Here is a 22,083-nt window from a genome sequence, read left to right on the forward strand (position 1 = left end):
CATATATACAATGCATGAGGAAAAAAATGCCCCAATGGTCCTAAGTGAAGATTATTGGCATAATTGATCATACTAGCGAAAACATTTAATTGTGATTAGCAAAGATGAAGTAAAAATATCCCTTTTTTTTCAAAAATGTAAAGATTAGTAGGTGAAAATAAAGTTCATTCTCCCAGCTTAGGATTTCAATGGCCAAGAAAGAGATTTAGAAGGGTCTTAATAACATTAAGAATAAAGCCAATAACTACAATGTACGTAAAATGACTCCCATGTTGGCTTGTGTGCTAGAAATCGGATTGTAGATGACTAATTGGAAAAATTTGGGAATTGGAAAAAGCTTCCAAGTGAGGAGTGCCCTTTAAAAAGTGTACAAGTGGAGACGATGTAGGTCCACTGTTTTTTATATGACCTAAAATTGATTTGTATATGATGATCTTGTCACTCGTTTGCTAAATAAAGATGCATAGTGATGATACATGCAAGGGAATTTTATTCACAACCACTTTGGGACCAATGATAACGAAAGAAGAGTAGATTGATAATGGACTTCACCATGAGATGCATGGAATTTGGCTCTTGCCTACATAAGATGTGATGCTACACATGTCACTTGTTTCAATGGATTTCATAGAGGTGCTCACCAGAGGAACCTTCTTATGCTTCTGTGATTAAATGTCCGTGTGGGCATCAAGCAAACACCTTATTAAAAACCGTGATGGCTTTTAAGAAAAGGTACCCATATAAGCTACTAACCCAAAGACCTAGAATGCAGTACCCGTTAGCTGGTCTTACCTTTATATGAGGAAGTCTTAAGTCAATAGGTAGTGACATGTTGCAATACACTTTTTCATTGACCTTATCAAAACAGATCCAGCAACACAACTCATGGGTCCCCTACCAGAGTGAAATATTTGGATCTCACGTGTTTACATCTAATGCAAGGCAAAGTGGAAACCACTACCATTATCATTTGAAATTGACATGGGGAATTAGGATGGTATTTGTCCTTAATGCTAGCGGGCCTTCTCACTTTTAGAGGTGATTTAACAAGCTTGAAGTTCCCCATCAACTTCATCAATAAAGAAGTTTAAAGTTTAGGTAATTCTCATGATGCCTTGGCTTCAATTAAACTACCTTGATGGGATTTTAATCGAACTGCAATTGGTTTTAGCCGAAGAACCTACACTTTTTTTCAATGATGAAAATAAATTTGTTGATACTTTCACTCATCATATCAAGATGTGGTTGCACAATTATATGGGTTTAATCAAAAGTACCGAAGCTATAAGAAATTGTGCATAGCACTTGCAAATACTATATTTCTCAACCTCCTGTATAAGGAATACCTACTGAATCTAGGTGGGCATGCTCAGAGTGACAGTCCACCTGTCATGATGGCACCCCCGAGAAGCTGTCTCCTATGTTATGCTCTGGTTTGCTTTTGGCATGTACTTGGTTCTCTCTTGGTTTGTCTCGCCTTTTTAGTATATGGTTGTCTGTAAAAGGCAATGGTGCTTGATTTGACAGTCCTGAGTGGTTCTGGGATACTGTTATGTTTATGGTTGATGCCATGGCTCAGTTGAGCATGGCTTTTCGGTTTTAATACACTACTTATGAGTTTTTTTTATTGAAAGAACACTACTCAATCTAGGTTTAACAATAGAAGGATTGAACCACCAAGCTTCATGAATGCATTGCCAATGCTATTGCAATGATTAAAAATTGTGATGCCCTGGAGCGATAATTCTTTTCAACTTATTATCTATAAAGATCATGAAAAATCCACAATTCAATCTTCACCTACTTTAAACCCGTACAAACATATGTGAATATATATATATATCTAGATAATCCAAGAGAAGCCCAAATTCACAGAATATAAGCATCAGCTCCATCATGCATAGTATTGTCTAACTTCTACGACATCCTCCCTAACATCGTCACCACCGTAGTAATATATGCTCCCACACCCACACGATTACACATCCATATAAACTTTACGTATTGAGTTTTTTGAGAAGATCAAAAGGCCTATGATAGTCGAGTGAAGATATTCTCTGAGAAACCACATGTTGTAATCGTGTCCAAAAGGTTTCATGGAGATGTGCGGCCCCCTCCTGACTAGTTAAGCTTGAAAAAAACCAGAATCTTTATAAACTGATGGCAATGTACAAGCAAAAGAGGCCTTAAGTTGAGCTTTGCAAAGAAGGGTTTCTTCCAACCAGCTCCATGTATTTCATGATGCCTACGGGCAGATGTAATGCCTACGGGCTTGTAACTTGGTTAAGTAATACAAAGGGTCAAGCCCTCCTTTTTTTTCTTCATTAAAGAAAAAAAGGCTCTTAGAGTTCAAGACTCGTTTGACAGATGATTGTTCCTACAACATTAAAAATTTTCTCGAATGCCACACATGTCCGCTTCTCAAGCAACACTCAAGTACCAGGGATTATCCCGCAAGACATCATGAACAGATTCTTCTCATGTAACTACTACCATCCATGGACACAAGCAAAAATACCTCCATGTGCCACACAAAATTTGACAAGAAAAGCTATCAAGATGCACATTCAAGACCAATACAGTCACCGGATTATTACACATGTTCAAATGCAAAATCAAATAGATATCAAAATATCTCTACGTATTAAGTGAAAATGCAGAACATATATACGTTTTTATACATTGTCTCACATAATATGCCAATAGCAAAAGTACGGCAATTATTAAAGCGCCAGTACAAATCAAAGTGCCTTAGCCTGCTGCAAAAGAGGAACAAGTTGTCCTTCCTTATGTTTGGCTACAGTGCCTGCATGCACATTCCAAGCATCAGAGGTGTTCAGTCATTGACTACAAAACCCACCACTGCAGAGCATTAAAAACAGAGAATGTCAGGAGAACTTACTGTCGCATCCGCCGATATGTTGGCCCCCGATGAACACATTCGGGACTGTTCGTTGACCAGTCCATTCTGCCAGAGCTGCTTGCAACTCACCTCCATCCGCTACAAAAAGCAGAGAGCAAAGGTAAGGTCTGACACTACTACCTCCCCCAAAAAATCCATGCAGCACCATTCATTTGTAGACACAGGTACATGACACGTCAGAGATCTTGCCCAATTTCTAGTTATCAAATTCTGCAAACGAAACTGTGTAATAGTATTCCAATGGACCGCAACTCAATAGCATATAGACTGAAACATATTCATATGTTTTACTATCCAGACGTATGACAACAGTTGATATTTTTAGCCTATGTCTGGGGCATTCTTGGCTTTTGTAAAAGGTGAAGAAACTCAATGAAAAGGGTATAGTCTGAAAAGAAATGTTGTGCACATTGGTCTGCTATGTGAAATTTTGGGGCTAGAAAGTGCTTTAGGAGTTCTGCGCGCTTCTTTGTGCTCACTTATGAAGTTTAGAAACTAAAAGGACTCCTTAAAGACTAGGATTTAGGGCCACCTATGTTTTGGATCATCTCTCCAAAACATACTTCCATTTTTGTAGGTGTATGCTTCCCGTATGTTTCAATCTATGCTCACGAGTAACTCACATATGTCTGGCGCATTTGGTATCAAAATTATAGAACAAAGCACAGTTCTAGCAAAGAGCCTGCATACTTTGATAAATAACTGCAGCAATCAGATCAGAATCCAATACAAAAGCTGGCTCACTTTCCCGTGTTGCAATGCAGCAATGCTGTTCATTACTCCTTCAACAATCACCAGCCTACTAGTCACTAATGTAGACAACTAACACCTCTTCTTTAGCACTTTTGAGATCAAATCACATTTGGGTTAAGTGACACACCATAGTTATGTAATTCTCTGTAATGCAAAAATTTCCTCTCTGGTTAAGAGTTAACAATCACAGAAATCCTAGGTCTCACCAATGCTCGTAATACCTTGATTACCCTCACTTGTATGAAGACCCGTGCACTGTGCATGCTACTGATACCAAAAAGGCACGACACGACTGCCAAAAGTCCACACGCACTTGCATGATTCATGTGCCGTCTCCTAGTTTCTACTAACTCTCCCATTCCCTCAATTCAGCCGTCAAGACAAACAAAAAGAAATGACAGACAAACATACACTCTTGGTCGAGTTCCACTGCTTTGAACTTGACACCCAAGCTTTGAAGCAGCTGCTTGACTTGTTTGCAGTAAGGACAATAGCTCTTGCTGCACACACATGCATAAAACACGAGTTAAGCGCTCTCTCTCTCTCTCTCTCTCTCTCTCTCTCTCTCTCTCTCTCTCTCTCACACACACACACACACACACACACACACACACACACACACACAGAGTCAGATGCATACATGCTTACCTAAACACACAGACGGGATCGTTGGCAACCAGATCTTTGGCCTTGGCGAGGGCCATCGCTGTATGTCTGTGCAAACTTAGGAAACGGAATGCGGAAATGGTACGCAAAACGGAAGGGTTCAAATAAGCCACATGTGATCCATGAGTCCTTTTACGTGGCAGTGCTAGGATGGAGTAGTAACGCCTCCTCAATTTTAGAGGGGATCTATGGTTGAAAACCGAGGTTGCTTGTGGGGGATGATCAGAACATTCGATCGTGAATGTAAACTTGATGTAAACTAGGTGTAAACTAGGACCAATGTGAAATTGTTGTGAACTTGAATGTAAACCAGGTATGCGTGCTGTGTACTACATTATGGTGGTGTGAACTTGATGTGAACTCGTGTAAACTCAAATTGAACTCTGTGTGAACTAGGACCGCAGCGGGCCAAAATTACACAATATAATGCTACCATTTTCCTTGCTTAACAAAACGAGTGCACAAGCATAGTGGGAAGGCATTTGCCTTGTCCAAAAAAGGAGGTGTCAAATAGTGCTAGGGGTAGTCCTCGTAACCCAAGGGCCAACGGTGTCTAAGGGTACACACGGAAGGGGGTAAAGGTAACCTAATTACCCTCCCAAAACTGAATGCAAGGAACTGAGCACTCACACGACAGTGGTTGTTTCAAAAATATTCTTTTTCTAATTTCAAATCTACTACCTTTTGTTGCACAAGGTAGAGAGAGAGAGAGAGAGAGAGAGAGAGAGAGAGAGAGAGAGAGATGGAGAGATGGATGGGGTATGGAGAGTAGAGAGCTCGATCTTCAAGACACATAATCGATCAATTCAAGACTTATAACACCTTCATCGTTAAACTCAAGGCAATGATAGCGAATCTGCATGCATCTCAAAGCAAAAAACGGGAGGGGCTAAGGCAGCCGGACGTCTATTAGCTTCAGTTAGTATTACCCGCCCTCTTTGAATTATTGATCACCATCGTCAAGGTGTGTGGCTGTGACATGGGTGGGGTACACTAGTTCAATAATTGATTACCCCCCTCGTGTGGGGGAGACCTAACTGTACTTCAAAACTAGAGTGCTTTGTTGAATGCATTTATGTTGAAGTCCAACCAAAAGCAATAGACAAGGGCATATGTGTCCTTTGTGTTAGATCCTAAATGAAAATTTTAGGGTTGGTTGGGGCGGCTCTACTTCTTACGTGATTGCTTGCTACAAGGCCATGAAGTCGGAGTGCTTTGTGGATGTTACACCAGGATGGGGTGAGGGCTTTGTTGTTTAAGGACGTGTGTGTGAAGGTGTTGGAAGGCAAGATCCCTTTGGTGTGAGGCTCCGAGTGGTTCTACCTTGCATGCCTACATCCTCCCTTTGTCGGCCCCCTCTTTTTTGTGGAAGAGGTGGAGGCCCCCCTCCTTGCTCTCGAAGATCTAAAATGATGGCCTAATTTCAAGTTCTTTGTTGCGGATCGAGTATTATTGTTGAAGAAGATTTGCACGCTATGTGTACTACATTATTGTGGTGCGAACTTGATGTGAACTCGTTGTAAACTCAAATTGAAATTTGTGTGAATTAGGATTGCAGTGGGGCCAAAATTACGTAGTATAATGCTACCATTTTCCTTGCTTATCAAAACACCTGCTCAAGCATAGTGGGAAGGCATTTGCCTTGTCCAAAAAAGGAGGTGTCAAATAGTGTCAGGGGTAGTCCTCGTAACCCAAGGGCCATCGGTGTCTAAGGGTACATACGGGAGGGGGTAAAGGTAACCTAATTACCCTCCCAAAACTAAATGCAAGGAAGTGAGCACTCACACGACAGTGGTTGTTTCAAAAATATTCATTTTTTAATTTCAAATCTATGACCTTTTGTTGCACAAGGTAGAGAGAGAGAGAGAGAGAGAGAGATGCATGGGGTATGGAGAGTAGAGAACTCGATCTTCAAGACACATAATCGATCAATTCAAGACTTATAACACCTTCATCGTTAAACTCAAGGCAATGATAGCGAATCTGCACGCATTTCGAAGCAAAAACCGGGAGGGGCTAAGGCAACCGGATGTCTATTAGCTTTAGTTAGTATTACCCACCCTCTTTGAATTATTGATCACCATCGTCAAGGTATGTGACTGTGACATGGGTGGGGTACACTTGTTCAATAATTGATTACCCCCCCTGTGTGCGGGGGAGACCTAATTGTACTTCAAAACTAGAGTGCTTTGTTGAATGCATTTATGTTGAAGTCCAACCAAAAGCAATAGGCAAGGGCATTTGTGTCCTTTGTGTTAGATCCTAAATGAAAATGTTAGGGTTGGTTGGAGCGGCTCTACTCCTTACGTGATTGCTTGCTACAAGGCCATGAAGTCGGAGTGCTTTGTGGATGTTACACCAGGATGGGGTGAGGGCTTTGTTGTTTAAGGACGTGTGTGTGAAGGTGTTGGAAGGCAGATCCCTTTGGTGTGAGGCTCTGAGTGGTTCTACCTTGCATGCCTACATCCTCCCTTTGTTGGCCCCCTCTTTTTTGTGGAAGAGGTGGAGGCCCCCCTCCTTGCTCTACGAAGAGCTAAAACGACGGCCTGATTTCAAGTTCTTTGTTGCGGATCGAGTACTATTGTCGAAGAAGATCTGCACGCTATGTGTACTACATTATGGTGGTGTGAACTCGTTGTAAACTCAAATTGAACTTTGTGTGAATTAGGATCGCAGTGGGCCAAAATTACGCAATATAATGCTACCATTTTCCTTGCTTAACAAAACGCGTGCTCAAGCATAGTGGAAAGGCATTTGCCTTGTCCAAAAAAGGAGGTGTCAAATAGTGCCAGGGGTAGTCCTCGTAAGGGCCAGCGGTGTCTAAGGGTACACACGGAAGGGGGTAAAGGTAACCTAATTACCCTCCCAAAACTAAATGCAAGGAAGTGAGCACTCACACGACAGTGGTTGTTTCAAAAATATTCATTTTTTAATTTCAAATCTACGACCTTTTGTTGCAAGAGAGAGAGAGAGAGAGAGAGAGAGATGGATGGGGTATGGAGAGTAGAGAGCTCGATCTTCAAGACACATAATCGATCAATTCAAGATTGATAACACCTTCATCGTTAAACTCGAGGCAATGACAGCGAATCTGCATGCATCTTGAAGCAAAAAAACGAGAGGGGCTAAGGCAACCGGACGTCTATTAGCTTCAGTTAGTATTATCCACCCTCATTGAATTATTGATCACCATCGTCAAGGTGTGTGGCTCTGACATGGGTGGGGTACACTAGTTCAATAATTGATTACCCCCTTGCATGTGGGGGAGACCTAATTGTACTTCAAAACTGGAGCGCTTTGCTGAATGCATTTATGTTGAAGTCCAACCAAAAGCAATAGACAAGGGCATTTCCTTTGTGTTAGATCCTAAATAGGGTTGGCTGGAGCGGTTCTACTCCTTTTGCGATTGCTTGCTAGTCGGAGTGCTTTGTGGATGTTACACTAGAATGGGGTGAGGCCTTTGTTGTTTGGGGATGTGTGTGTAAAGGTGTTGGAAGGCAGATCCCTTTGGTGTGAGGCTCCGAGTGGTTCTACCTTGCATGCCTACATCCTCCCTTTGTCGGCCCCCTCTTTTTTGTGGAAGAGGTGGAGGCCCCCCTCCTTGCTCTACGAAGAGCTAAACGGCGGCCTGATTTCAAGTTCTTTGTTGCGGATCGAGTACTAGTGTCAAAGAAGGAAAGGCCCGTTGGTGATAGCACGGGGTTTTTGTGGCTTCCTTGGGCACTTGTGCTGCGAGCTTTGAAGGTGTTTGGCTCCCCTAAATAGCTTGTTGTCATTGTTCGCCATGCCTTTGAAGATTTGGTGGCCTTATAGCTTGAGGTCGAGATCTCCTCTCTCGTCCTTTTTGATGAAGGGTCCTCTGTAGCCGGTGATGGAGTGCTCAAATTTCCCTCGATTTGTAGCTTGCTTGAAGGTGTGGTTTTCTTGCTTGAGTCTTGTGTAAGGGGCTTTCTCGGTGGTGGGATGGTCTCCTATGCGATGCTTCTAGCTGATGATGTTCTTATGGACTTTATGTTATGTAGTGGGGTGGCTCCCCTATTCACCTTTGAACATTTGGAAATTCATCTTGGACACTCCGTGCCTCCATTGCTCATCTCGAGCATGGAGATTTGAATGACAGTAATATAATCTATCTAACTCTCTCAATTGAAAGAGTGCTGCAAAAAAAAAGAAAGGATTGTGTTTATTAATTTCTGGTTGTGTCATTCCAACATCCAACAAAACTATACGACCGTGAAGAAGAAGATTGTAGAGAGAGAGAGATATTGTGCTTTGTTTTTATTTAAACATGTTATTTTGTTTTTGACTTGGTACCATGTCCATTACATTACAATAGCAATGTCTCACTTTTGATACATGGAAATGGACAACTACATTCTGGGTCTTTTCTACACAAACCGATGAATTTGTATGATTCGATTCCTTTGGAATCTTTCAATCTGAAGCAAAATAAATTTGGAGTCCATTCTTGCGTCAACCCGCCTTGATGCTGTCGACGATTGTCCTACCTCACCCATGCCCTCCCTCCTGCACTGCGCTTACCACCTCTCTCTCTCTCTCTCTCTCTCTCTCTCTCTCTCTCTCTCTCTCTCTCTCTCGTCCTTGCATCAGCACGCACCATAGACCCAATGATCTCTCTTCAACACGTCCTTCTTATAGTGACCTTTCTGCCGGCTTGCATACTCATGCGTCTCCTTGCCCCCCACTCGGGGTCAAACACACTAGGCACTCTCTGTGCATCGGCTACCAGTGCTCCCCACCCTTTCCACCCAGCTTGCCTATTCTCTGCCCACATTTGCAATGCGCACACTCCTTGATGCTCCATTCCCTTTTCCCTTCACCACTGCAGCCAGCGGCTTTGCTCCTGCGAAATGATACGGAGGGAGAGATGAAGCACATGCAACCCGGGCTTGCTGTCACAAGGAAATGATGCAGAAATGGAACACTTCCATTGAGCCATGCCCCTATACCGGGGAGAGAGAGAGAGAGAGAGAGAGAGAGAGAGAGAGAGAGAGAGAGAGAGCCAGCCATGCGGCGGCTGCACGACGACTACACCAGCCCATTCTCTACAGAGACACGATCTGCCTTTGTTTCTCTTTCTCTCTTCCACGTGTACCTCCCTGCCTTTTGCTTCGACACTCAAAGATCGAATCTCCGTTAGATTCGATGTAATTAACCCCCAACACAGATTAGAGGGACATACTCCTATTTTTTCCTCTACTCAATTTTAATAGGTAGAATCTTTATAGATTCCTTTTCCAAAGTTTTTCTTTTCGCACAACTATAGTCTACTCTAGTGGCTCTACTTTTACTTTCCATTACATAGAATCTTCCCAAGATGCTTTAGCATCTCCATTCAACTCACAATTTAAAATCAATGCTAATGGGTAGGATTTGACCTCAGCACGTAGGAGAACAAAGGCTCAACCTTAACCACTAGGCTAGAAGCCTACGGTACCCTTGGAGGTGCCTTTAAGCACTTTAAAAAAACAATAAACCCCCCCCCCCCCCCCCCCCCCCCCCGCCGTACCCTACCCTACCCCCACCCTTCCCTTCTCCTTTCTTTTCCCCCCCTAAAGTAATGAATGGTTTCTCAAAAAGTCGTTTTGGGGACCTACTGACTTTCCAAACTGACGCTTTTCCCTTTTCCTTTCAATTCCAAAGTTTGCAAATGCTTTCCATTCGTCAACCCATTTCATGTCGCCTTTTATTGTTGGAATTAGGGTTGCAGAGAAACACACACAGCTTGGAGAAGACGAAGGAAGCTCAAGGCACACAATAGAGAGTGTGTTACTTAGTGTGCAATGGAAAGATAGATAGCCCTAGAGTGATGGGCATATATACAATGCACGGAGGGAAAAACCTCCGAAAGAGGGAAAAAATGCCCCGCGGTCCTAATATATTCACACACATCACTACCACATGTATATGGTAACAAATCCCCCCTGGAGTGATGCGGTGAACGAGAGCTGGCACATGAGTAAAGGGAAGTGCCATGCCCTGAGGACAAGATCAGTCCACAAAGGGGAGTAAGCCCAAAGCTTTGCGGAAAGCTTCAAGCTTCTCACGAGACAATACCTTTGGAAAAAGATCTGCAAGGTTGTCCTGTGTTGGCACATAAGCCAAGTTGATCTCTCCTGCTGAGAGCCTCTCCCTGATATAGTGGTAATGTACCTCAATGTGCTTTGTGCAAGCATGAAAAACTGGGTTCCTTGCAACTGCCAATGCGCTCTGACTGTCAGTGTAGATAGTGTTGGCAGTGTCCTGTCCAACACCCAAATCAGCCATAAGGCGTCTGAGCCATACACACTCAACTGTAGCTGTGAAGACTGCTCTGTACTCAGCCTCACAACTCGAAGTGGCCACAGTAGATTGCTTCTTGCTCAACCACGATATACATGAACTGCCAAGCATGAAACAAAAACCACTTGTGGACACTCGCGTGTCAAAACAGCCAGCCCAATCTGAGTCCGAAAAAGCATGTAAGTCTGGCGGCAATGATCCCCCCTTGGGATAAAACAAGCCAAGATGTAAAGTGTCACTAAGGTAGCGGAAAATCCTCTTGACGGCCTGCCAATGCTTAGTCCCTGGGCTATGCATAAATCTGCTGACCTGTGAGACTGCAAACTGAATCTCCGGCCTCATGTTGCATACATAAATGAGGCAGCCAACAGCAGTTTGGTAAAGAGTGACATCAGCAGGATCGCCAGCATCATGTAGACTCAACTTCAAACCTGTTTCCATGGGAGTGGCAATAGGTTTGCAATCCTCAAGTCCAAACTTACATAGCAATGTCTCTATGTAACTTTTCTGACACAAGGAAATACCACCATCACACTGCTTAAACTGTATACCCAAGTAATGATGCAACAGCCCCAAATCTTTCATCTTGAAAGTAGCATTCAAATCAGCCTTAAATTCAGCAATATGTCTCTCATTTGGTCCAGTGATCATCAAATCATCAACATAAAGAACCACAATGAGAAATACATCATCCTCACGCTTTACATACAATGTGCTTTCTGTTGGACTGTTATGAAAGCCTCATTTAACCAAATGAGTGTCAGCTTTCTCATACCAAGCACGAGGAGATTGCTTCAACCCATACAAAGCCTTCTTACATCTGCACACTTTGTCCTCTTGTCCTTTTATGACAAAACCGCAAGGCTGCGTTACATAAACTTCCTCAAATATGTCACCATTCAAAAAAGCAGTAACAATGTCTGATTGATGTACATCCCAACCAAAATGAGCTGCCAATGCACATAGAAAACGCACAGTAGTCATATGACAAGTGGAAGCAAAAGTCTCTTCATAATGTATGCCTTTTTGCTGTGCATAACCCTTTGCAACAAGTCGAGCCTTATGGCGATCGATCTCACCATCCAGCTTGCGTTTCAACTTGTAAACCCACTTCGTACTGATGGCCTTTTTTCCAGGAGGCAAATCACATAAAGTCTATGTGTCATTTTCTATAAGTGCATCATATTCTGATTGCATGGCAGCCATCCAATTTTCTGAATTCTGTGCTTCATCAAAAGACAGAGGCTCATCAACATCATGTAAACTAGACACAGCCAAAGCATAACAATCTGATGCATAGGATGCATGGCGAGAGCCTGAACGCCAAACAGCCAAAAACACGAATGTGCTCAATAGAAGGCTTTCTATCGTGCCATGCTTCATATGGAGTAATAGACTCCAAAGCTTTCGTAGGACACCTGTTAAGTACATAAGTGGCACACATGATGTCCTCAAGCCAAAAAGAATGCGGCAAAGCCTGACTTTTGACCATACATCGTGCCATTTCCGTCAGTGACCTGTTTTTCCTCTCAGCAACACCATTTTGTTGAGGTGTATAAGGCACTGTACATTGGTGTTTTATCCCACGACTAGCCAGAAATGCATTAAATTCATGAGACATATACTCCCCCCCTCGATCGGAACGGAGGGTGCCCATAGTACATTTCGAGACATTTTCAGCCATAGCCAGAAATTTTTTGAAGCACATAAAAACTTCGGACTTCGCTTTAAGCGGAAATACCCATGCATGCCTGGAGTAATCATCAATGAAAGTCACGAAGTACAGGTAATTGCCCAAGGGCGGAATTTGCATGGGCCCACAAACATCACTATGCACCTGCATGTGGCCCGAACTGAACCATCCTTTGGAAATTTAGAACGCTGCATCTTACCCAAAGTACAGCCTTCACAAACATGTTTGACAGGTGCTTCAAGGGGCGGCAAAGAAGCAACCATATCAGATTTCTGCAAACGCAGCAAACTGGCAAAATTCAAATGACCAAAACGTGCATGCCAAAGTTTTGCATTTGAAATAGCCCTCGAATCTGCAACAGCATTTGTAAAATTTTTTCCACACTTGTATACAAAGTGAGCTTATACAACTCACGGCACAAAAGCCAAGATGCAACAATTTCATCACCAAAACTGAGATCATGAACTATACATCTCTCATCCACAAATTTGACTACAAGTCCAAGTCTAGCAAGTGCGGATACAGACAAGAGATTCTTCTTGATCCCAGGTACATAAAGTGCATCAACAAGTGTGAAGGAACTGCCATTAGCAGCAGTGAGCACAATCTTTCCAACTCCTTGAACTGGAGAAGAGGCATTGTTGGCACAAGTGACTAAATTCCCATGAGGGACAAACTCGAGAGAGGTAAACAATTCACAATGTGCGGTAATGTGCTTTGTAGCATCACTGTCGAAATACCACACATGTGAATCTGCAGCAACTGGCAAGCATGCATCATGGACAACAGGATTGTAAGTGCACTCTACGCTAAAAGCCCATTCTGCATCAACATCAGCAACACAGTCTCCTTTCACAGAAGACTCAACAATGGCTGCATTTGTAGTGGAACCAGCATTTGCAGTGGAACCACCCTCTTTCTTCTTAGCCTCTTTGGCCTTCAACTTAGGACACGACTTGATCAAGTGATCATTGGCTTTACAATAATGGCAACGCATCTTCTTTTTGCCTTTATCACCAGAATTTCCAGACGAATTGCTGCCAGCAGAAGCATTAGGAACATAATTTTTGCCACTCGCAGTAGAACCATAAGAAGTGGCTGCATTGCTGTTACCACTCTTTCTTTGAGAAGCAATAAAAGCCTGTTCAACTGCACGCTGTCTAGTCCTGTTTTTTCTGGAAAGTGACTCTTGCAACAACAATGTGCATAATACATCAAACTTGACAACTTCTGGATTTCCTTGGGTCATAAGTCTCCAAGTACTAGCAAAAGTCTGGTAAGAATCTGATAAGGCATCAAGAACAGTCTACATAAGGGAATTGTCTGAAATAACTTCACCTGCAGAAATAAGTTGCTCATTGATATCCTTGACACTAGCAAGGAAAGTGTCCATATCATCTTCCTCATGCATAATCTTCGACTCCAGCTCTTTACGTAGCAAAGCAATCTTAGCCTCATTGCGGCTTGCATAAAGACCTGCTAGAATATCCCAAGCCTGTTTTGCAGATTTTGCTGAACGGATGTGAGGAACAATGGTACGCTTCACAGACAACGCAATCAATGTATGAGCCTACGCATCCTTAACATCCCAACGAGCTTGTTCTGCCGTAGGCAAAACAATTCTAACAGCTGCAATCCTTGCAACAAGACCTGCAACATCCTCAACATCGCCTACATCCTCAGAACCGGGACGTACATCAATGCCCTGCACAATGTTCCAGACACCCTTTGACACAAGAACATGTTGCATCATATAAGCCCACATAGGGTACTTGTCCCCATCCAACCTGTCCTCAGCAGCAAACATCTTGAACACATCTGTGTTGTTATTGTCAGCCATAGTAAATGCTACACCTGATGTGAAAACTACCCGAAAATAGGAGAAACAGAGTGGGAACAATCTGTGCTATATAGCACAAACCGTAGAAGACTATAAGGCACCTGTTATGCAGAAAAAGACACTAATAAAAATTCTGCACAAAATGACGAAATAACATGTACAATATTGCCTGTAGTGAAAACGGAGGCCGAAATGAGCCCAAATCAAAATTCTAAGCAGACCTAACTCTTTGAGCTTTCCCAAAATATTTGTCGACCTGCGATCGCTTGCCAAAGCTCACTGAAATCAGAGAAAGTGAGCAGGCGTGTGTGCTGGAGCAGCTGGCAACTAAGCCCGGGAGGACGTGACCTGCTCTGATACCAATTGTTGGAATTAGGGTTACAGAGAAACACACACAGCTTGGAGAAGACGAAGGAAGCTCAAGACACACAATAGAGAGTGTGTTACTTAGTGTGCAATGGAAAGATAGATAGCCCTAGAGTGATGGGCGTATATACAATGCACGGGGAAAAAACGTCCTAAAGAGGGAAAAAAATGCTCCGGCAGTCCTAATGTGTTTTCATAGGTTTCACCTGCGTCTTTCAGAGTGCGTGTTAACATGGTCACTTCCGAGCGAAGAGATGCATAATCATTAAGTTGGTCTCTGGACAACTCGTGGATCTTCAATCTGGTCGAGCAGGTCATTTGGTCGCGTCTCTCCCATAGTAGGCAATAAGTGGCTTTGCTCCATTCTGCTACGACTGCATACACATAGGGAAATTGTTACCATACCTATATCCAAATGCAATAAACCAGAAACCATTGTCAACCCAACTTGATGAACCAATGGTATGTACTCATCACCTTGTTCACTATGTTGGTCCTCGTCATCCGCCATCTCACTGCCCCTTTCTCACTATGCCGGTTCTCATATTGACAGATGAAAATAGTAGTTGTAGAGGCTACATTCCTCCTTGCGTATGTCAATCAACCTACCTTTCCATGTCTTCCATCGTGAATGAAACCAATCAGCATGCATATCATCTGACTATTGATGAAAATACTAACAAAGTCTTGGTATGTTGTTGATGGATGGACAATACATCTCCAAAGAGCCTTTGTTTTACCCAATTCCATGCCGCGTCCTTGGTAAGGCATCACCCATGATAATGAGGGATAGTACTTTCCACTCGAGCATTTTTGCAGCATTGATAGCAAGTCGATACTTAGTGGGTGTCCTAATCTAAACTTCCAAAACATAAACGCTCTATCAAAGATATTCAATGGTATCAGACAAACTTTTTTTTTTTTCCAGGTCACCAACATCATACAAACTATACAACTCAACACCTTTGTTCACATCACCTAACTCAATATTATGCATGACTATCTGGAAGTGTGGTTGATCCTGGTCCTTCAGACACAGTACCAAACTATCCCTTCAAATGTATGCATGTTCTGTTTCTTTAATGCCTAGCAAAGCACCATGGCTCTCAGCGGAGGAACTTTGTCCCATCCTAGGTATTGCTTAATTTTTTTGTTTGCGGCTATCAATGAGCTTGTCCATAATTGGATCATCATTTGAAAGTGTAGGTGGAACACACCCCCTCGCCTCTCAATTGCACATAGTCCAGCCAACATATCTTTCTCAAGAAACATCAAAAAACAACTGCATGCATGACAAAAGCCCTACAACTATGTTGGTGCCTCCCATTGAGAGAGTCATGCTAATCTCCATCACCCTAGAATGTCTTTATGTCTTCTTTGAGAAACTTTCCTCACATGCATCCTCTTTAATGATCGAGATTTTGCTTAGTCATGCCATCTTATTTCACCCTACACATGTCATGAGCCCAACACCACAGTAGCCACTTCTAAAATAGACCACGTTCATGATGCAGGAACCCTCACATCCCATCTCAAAAATTCAACACTTCATAATAGCACACACACAAGATGGTGAATAGCGACAGCTTTGCCGCTGATCTCTTGCTATCGTTGATAGTGTATTCTATTTGTTGCTAGTGATGATGATCACGATGAAGAAGACGAATACACCAAGCCTCTTGTCGGCTAATTATTGGGTAACCAAAAGTATGCATAGATTTATTGGTAGGCTTCTGATGATACTAATACTAAACTGATGTGCCAAGCAGCTCCCTGCGTATTACTTGCTTTCATCAGAAAACAGTAGGATGCAACAGTCAACTGTAGACAGTTACCTGTGTTCCTTGCTTGTCCTTACCAGAGCAGACGTGTCCACAACACTTTGGAGTCATAAAGCCATGCTCAATACGAGTCATGGCATCCCAAAACCATGCCGAAACCATCACGCACATTAGATCCATTGGCTAGCCAAGGGAGCCACCCTGAGATAGACATCAAGGGAGAACCTTCATCACTAAACTCATACCCTGGCTGAATAGGGAGCCACCCTCAAAGAAGCAAAAGCCTAGAGGGGATGCCATAGGAGATGCGCCCTCTGCCACCGGGCCCACCTCCATCCAAACCGCGCCTTCAAAATAGTTCAAACTAGACCATGCATGTCGCAACATAGGGGGAGTCCAATTGATCCATCATCGGCCTCACAGAAGCCTCCACCAAAAAAGAACAAAGTGTCAGGTTGTTGTGACAACGAACCTTGTGCCATTGATATAAGCCGAAACCGTCACCAGCTAAAGAACCCATAGGCTTGAGGGGACGCCATCGCTAGACCTCAATGCCACCGCAGGAAGTTTCCCTAGCCATAGGCCACAGGCCACGCCGAGGTCCGCAGGAAAATAATCTGCCAACTGGACTTGACCACCGTTTCCCCCTGAGAAGAAGGGAGGGAGCGTGTCCAAAGAAACTATTGTCGAGCAGGACTGTCCCAGCAAGAAGAGGGGAGGCGGCAAGGTGTTCCCCCTCGGGACGAATTCCCGCCCCCACGCCATGGTTCCCTGCTCATGCGAGATGTGTCGCCTGCTCAACCCTCGCAGCTCCCGAACATTACAAATCCAAGATCGATTTGAATTTATGTAAATTGATGATTTGGAGCATATTTAATATTTATAGATAAGTAGTATGGGGTACCCAATCGTGTTAAATAAAAAAATAGGCTCATTACCTTTAGAAAGCAAAAGGAAGGGTGATAGTAGAGGTGCATGTGTCCACACACGTGGAGAAAGTGAGCTGTCAAGCGGTTGGCATGCCCTCTCTTAACACGAGCACAACTGCTCCAGCCAGCCAGCCAGCCGAATGGAGGTCTGCAGGGTCGTGTGCTAACGTGGCAAGCCCTTTTCATGGTCGGAGCATGGCTGGCTGGCCGGTGTAGCTCAAGCCTCACCTTTCCCAACCAACTCGCTACCTGCTTCGCCTGAGCTTCCCGCCTGTTTCTCACCTAGCTGGCACGTTATAGACCTTTGATCCTCCGGCCAGCTCTCCTGTTGTGCTCAAGACCTCCAAGCTCGTTGGCAGGCCATTTTCTCCAACTTGCTGTTGGCTGGCTGGTCGTGCCCCTCGTTGTGCTAGGGCTATCTGTCTCTCTCCCTCCCGGGATAGTTTCCTAGGACTTCAAGATTCTGCGAGGCGAGGACGAGTGCAAGCATCAATGGTTAGGGTAGAGGCGATGGGGTATCCTGCTGAATCACGCGAGTAGAGCCTTAGGGAGCAGGGCAGAGTGGGAAAAAGGGGAGAATTTTGCTAATGTTGGATTTTAATACCATCCAACCAAGTATGTCCCTCTAATCTGTTTTGGGGGTTAATTACAACGGAGATTCGATCTTTGAGCGTCGAAGCAAAAGGCAGGGAGGTACACGTGGAAGAGAGAAAGAGAAAGAAAGGCAGATTGTATCTCTGTAGAGAATGGGCTAGTGTAGTCGTCGTGCAGCCGTCGCATGGCTCTCTCTCTCTCTCTCTCTCTCTCTCTCTCTCTCTCTCTCTCTCTCTCTCTCTCTCTCTCTCTCTCTCTCTCTCCCCCCCGGTATAGGGGCATGGCTCAATGGAAGTGTTCCATTTTTGCATCATTTCCTTGTGACAGCAAGCCCGGGCTGCAGGTGCTTCATCTCTCCCTCCGTATCATTTCGCAGGAGCAAAGCCGTTGGTTGCAGTGGTGAAGGGAAAAGGGAATGGAGCATCAAGGAGTGTGCGCATTGCAAATGTGGGCAGAGAATAGGCAAGCTGGGGGGGAAAGGTGGGGAGCACTGGTAGCCGATGCATAGAGAGTGCCTAGTGTGTTTGACCCCGAGTGGGGGGCAAGGAGACGCATGAGTATGCAAGCCGACAGAAAGGTCACTATAAGAAGGACGTGTTGAAGAGAGATCATTGGGTCTATGGTGCGTGCTCATGCAAGGACGAGAGAGAGAGAGAGAGAGAGAGAGAGAGAGAGAGAGAGAGAGAGAGAGAGAGAGAGAGAGAGAGAGAGAGAGGTGTGGTAAGCGTAGTGCAGGAGGGAGGGCATGGGCGAGGTAGGACAATCGTCGACAACATCAGGGCGGGTTGACGCAAGAATGGACTCCAAATTTATTTTGCTTCAGATTGAAAGATTCCAAAGGAATCGAATCATACAAATTAATCGGTTTGTGTAGAAAAGACCCAGTATGTAGTTGTCCATTTCCATGTTTTACATGCTCAAAAAGGCCCGAGAGAAGAAAGGATTTACGAGTGCATTCAAAAGAGTTTGATCCCATATCTGAAGTCTTGACTCATTGAAATCTTTCTTAATATTTTAGATTGTGAAAAAGCCATCCACTTATAACCTCATAAAAACTATCAAATTGATTTATTATTTTCTATGTTTCTTAAATTGACCTTTTCTTATGAAAGCATTAAAATATTCTTATGTTTTGGTTTGTCAATGAATAGGGGCCGCTAATCTCAAAAAAAAAAAGAATCCTTTCAAAACATTTCAAATACATAAGTGAAAGGTAAGTATAGGAAACCAAAAGCCGGCCCTGAAGTATCAGGAAAGCTCTGGAAATTGTGCAAACATTTGCCTTAGCTTCACGGTCAAAGTATAGTATTGAAAAATCGAGATTGATCTCTCTCTTCGAGAATGACTCGTTTGATCCGTCTATGTGGATTGGGGAGATAGTGTCAAAAGGAAAGATTTTCAGACACCTGGGAGCCCCTCTGGGGGTGGACGTTACCAACAAGCAGAGATTCTTGTGGGTTTTGGAGAAAGTCAAGATTAAGATGTGAAGATGGGAGTTCATGCTTCTACCTTTCCGTAATAGAGTGAAGGTTATCAATTCTTTCATGCTGCCCTATATAGCCTTCAATGGTTCACTACTTAAGCTTGCTAAATGCAACTAGAAAGAGTTCTTAAAACTAGTAAAGAGATTTATGTGGAAGAACAACACTAAAGGCACAATGCCTTGGTAGCGGGAAAAATGGGAGACGATTGCGAGACCTAAGGAGCAAGGTGGGCTTGCGATTCTTAACCCCAACACTCACGCAAAGGGTCAATGTGCCAAGTTTGTGGTAGCCCTCACTAAGAAACACCTATTATGGCTAAGGATATAATGGACAACTCTAGAATACGCTCGCAAGGTGGGCAATGGAAAGGGATCAAGGTCCACAACAAGTTGTTGGCCCCGCAGTGGGCCATCCTAAAACTTGGGGGTGCGACAGATGATCTAACTCGAAAATGCAACAGAGCAACGATGTCTTTGGAATGCGGAGAGTTGTCAAGGTACTTCTACAACTCTCTATCTCAATGGTCCCCTTGGCTCTCCAAGGCTAGAGGCATCCTTCTAACCCCTTTTTGGAGGGAAGTTGCCAGAAAGGTAAATAACAAAGGCATTAGGCGTATAGGCCAATTGTGGGACTACATCAGAGGCTGTTGATATGGAACTGATCAGCTGGCGATTAACTTTAGAAAGATTGCTGATTAGCAAAGCCCTTGAATGGCTCATTAGGTGGCATCTGTCGGACTGTGAATCCAAGCTCGAGTGGAAAGCTTGGCATTGACCTGTGAAAAGACACTTCCTTAAACCCCAAACTAAGGATGTGTATCTCACCCTTATGGAATCACAGGATTGGTTCTCCACTCTCAATAAACAATGGAGAAAAAAATGATGAGGGTCAAGGTGGGAGACGGTCGTCAAGAACAATATGGTGCCCTCAATGGCCGAATGGAATGAAGGTCTTCTTATGGAAGGTGCTATGGGGAGCCATGCCAATTGGAGTGAAGGTCCTTGTCAGGGGAATTGGGCCAGATAGATGCTCACAATGTAGGACGGCTTGTGAAGACTTCTCTCACCTATTCAAGGAGTGTTCAACGATCTGTGGACTTGCACGCAACATTTGCAAATGGGTCCAAAAGATCTGGAAAATAGGATTCTACAAGAACGATCTCTTCTTGGGAGGGAAGATGTTCAAGAGCCATACAGTGCTCATTGCTACACAAATCGTGAGATCGCCATCGGAAAGCAAAGAAACTCAGAGGAGTGAAAGAGGACCTTGGAGGCCGCAATCACATACGTGCAAAGGTGGTAGTGTGGGCTCATCTTTGTTAAAGGGGTGTCTCCCCATCAGTTGATGTGTGAAGTAGTCATGGTTCGATACGAGCATGGTAGGAATATGTAATTTTTTGGATCTATCAGTATAATCCACTCACCATTGTGAGTTTTGAGGGAAAAAAAGAAGGAAACCAAAAGCCCCATGAAACTGAAAAGTCATCGGAAATGAAAATCCCATTAAAATGAAAAGTCAAAAGACTTTTCATATGCATATAAAGAAGTGGTAGAGTGCGTTTCTTCTCTATTACCTTTCTTTTAGCATTTCCTTCTCTTTAGAATTTTCTTGCACTATCTTCTAGCAATTTCCTTCAGTAAGGACTCAAGTGGCTGAATCATTTTTGGGATGATAACAACAAGCGCTGGAAATCTTCTTACTCTCTAGCTGACCAGCTTCAAACTAAATGGCATGGAAAAGGTACTTGTATGCAGAGCGATTGGAGGCCTGGCCGATACGAGAATCTACTTTTGAGTGGAAAGCTTGGAAATGGCCCAAGAGTAGCCTTTTTTTTCCAACCTCGTGCCAAGAACATCGATCAAGAGCTCATGCACAAGGATGATTGGTTCACCTCCTTGAACAAATAGTGGACAAAACAATGGTTGGAAGCCCGTTGGGCTTTGGTCACGATGAACATTTGGGGGCCACAATGGCCCCAATATATGAAGGTGTTTATGTGGAAGGTGCTATGGGGGACCTTGTTGACGAGCGACAAGATTCAGGCATGGGGCCTTGGATCCGATATGTGCTCTGGGTGCCGAGGGGCTAGCGAAGACCTCGCACACCTTTTCATGGATTGTCCGTCTATTAGAGGAATGGTGGGGAAGGTGTGCAAGTGGATACAAAGAACATGGAAGATAGGTTTCTTCAGGAAGGATTTGTGTCTAGGGGGGAAACAGCTTTAAAGTCCCGCCCTTCTTGTTTTTACCCAAATTGTTAGATTTTTCTTCTTTTATAATATCTTGAAGGTCAGGAACTGCCGCGTCTTTGATAATGACCTCTATGTGGCTAGTTTCGTAGTAGCAATTGTACAAGAAAGTGAGGAGCTTATATATGTGATAGGTAAAAGTCACAACTTGGATGACTGGCTCAGGGCGACCCATGCCATTCAGACGAGCCCCTAACAACGTTCTTGTTAAAAGTTTGAATCTTATGTAATTTTAGTACCTCAAGGCTCGATATGAGCTTGAGGTTGGTTTGTAATTTTCTCTTTGACAATCTAATATAATCAATCACTCACGATTGTGAATTTTGCAAAAAATAAATAAAAATATTTTTTTGCATTATGTAGGTAAAGTTTCCTTGTGCTATGTAAGGTCGTGAAATCATATCAGTAGGACTCTGTTTGTAGGTTTAGTGTAATCCCACCATTTGTAGGTGGGATTACACTAAACCTAGGTTTTCTTAGATTTTTTGAAATCTTTGACTTTT

At 43.5% G+C, this 22,083-nt stretch overlaps 1 protein-coding gene across 1 annotated transcript; it reads right to left on the minus strand.

Annotated features, from left to right (window-relative positions):
• Positions 1-2,620: 2,620 nt before the first annotated feature.
• On the minus strand, positions 2,621-4,482 carry LOC147456572 (glutaredoxin-like). Its single transcript, XM_086515007.1, has 4 exons — positions 4,325-4,482; positions 4,088-4,176; positions 2,903-3,001; positions 2,621-2,806 (listed from the first exon to the last, which is right to left on the minus strand). The coding sequence occupies exons 1-4, from the start codon at positions 4,378-4,380 to the stop codon at positions 2,742-2,744; spliced, it is 309 nt and encodes a 102-aa protein (XP_086371133.1). The 5' UTR covers positions 4,381-4,482; the 3' UTR covers positions 2,621-2,741.
• Between the last annotated feature and the right edge of the window lie 17,601 nt (positions 4,483-22,083).

Source organism: Adiantum capillus-veneris, chromosome 6 (assembly GCF_014529385.1).
Source record: "Adiantum capillus-veneris isolate H3 chromosome 6, ASM1452938v2, whole genome shotgun sequence".
NCBI lineage: Eukaryota > Viridiplantae > Streptophyta > Polypodiopsida > Polypodiales > Pteridaceae > Adiantum > Adiantum capillus-veneris.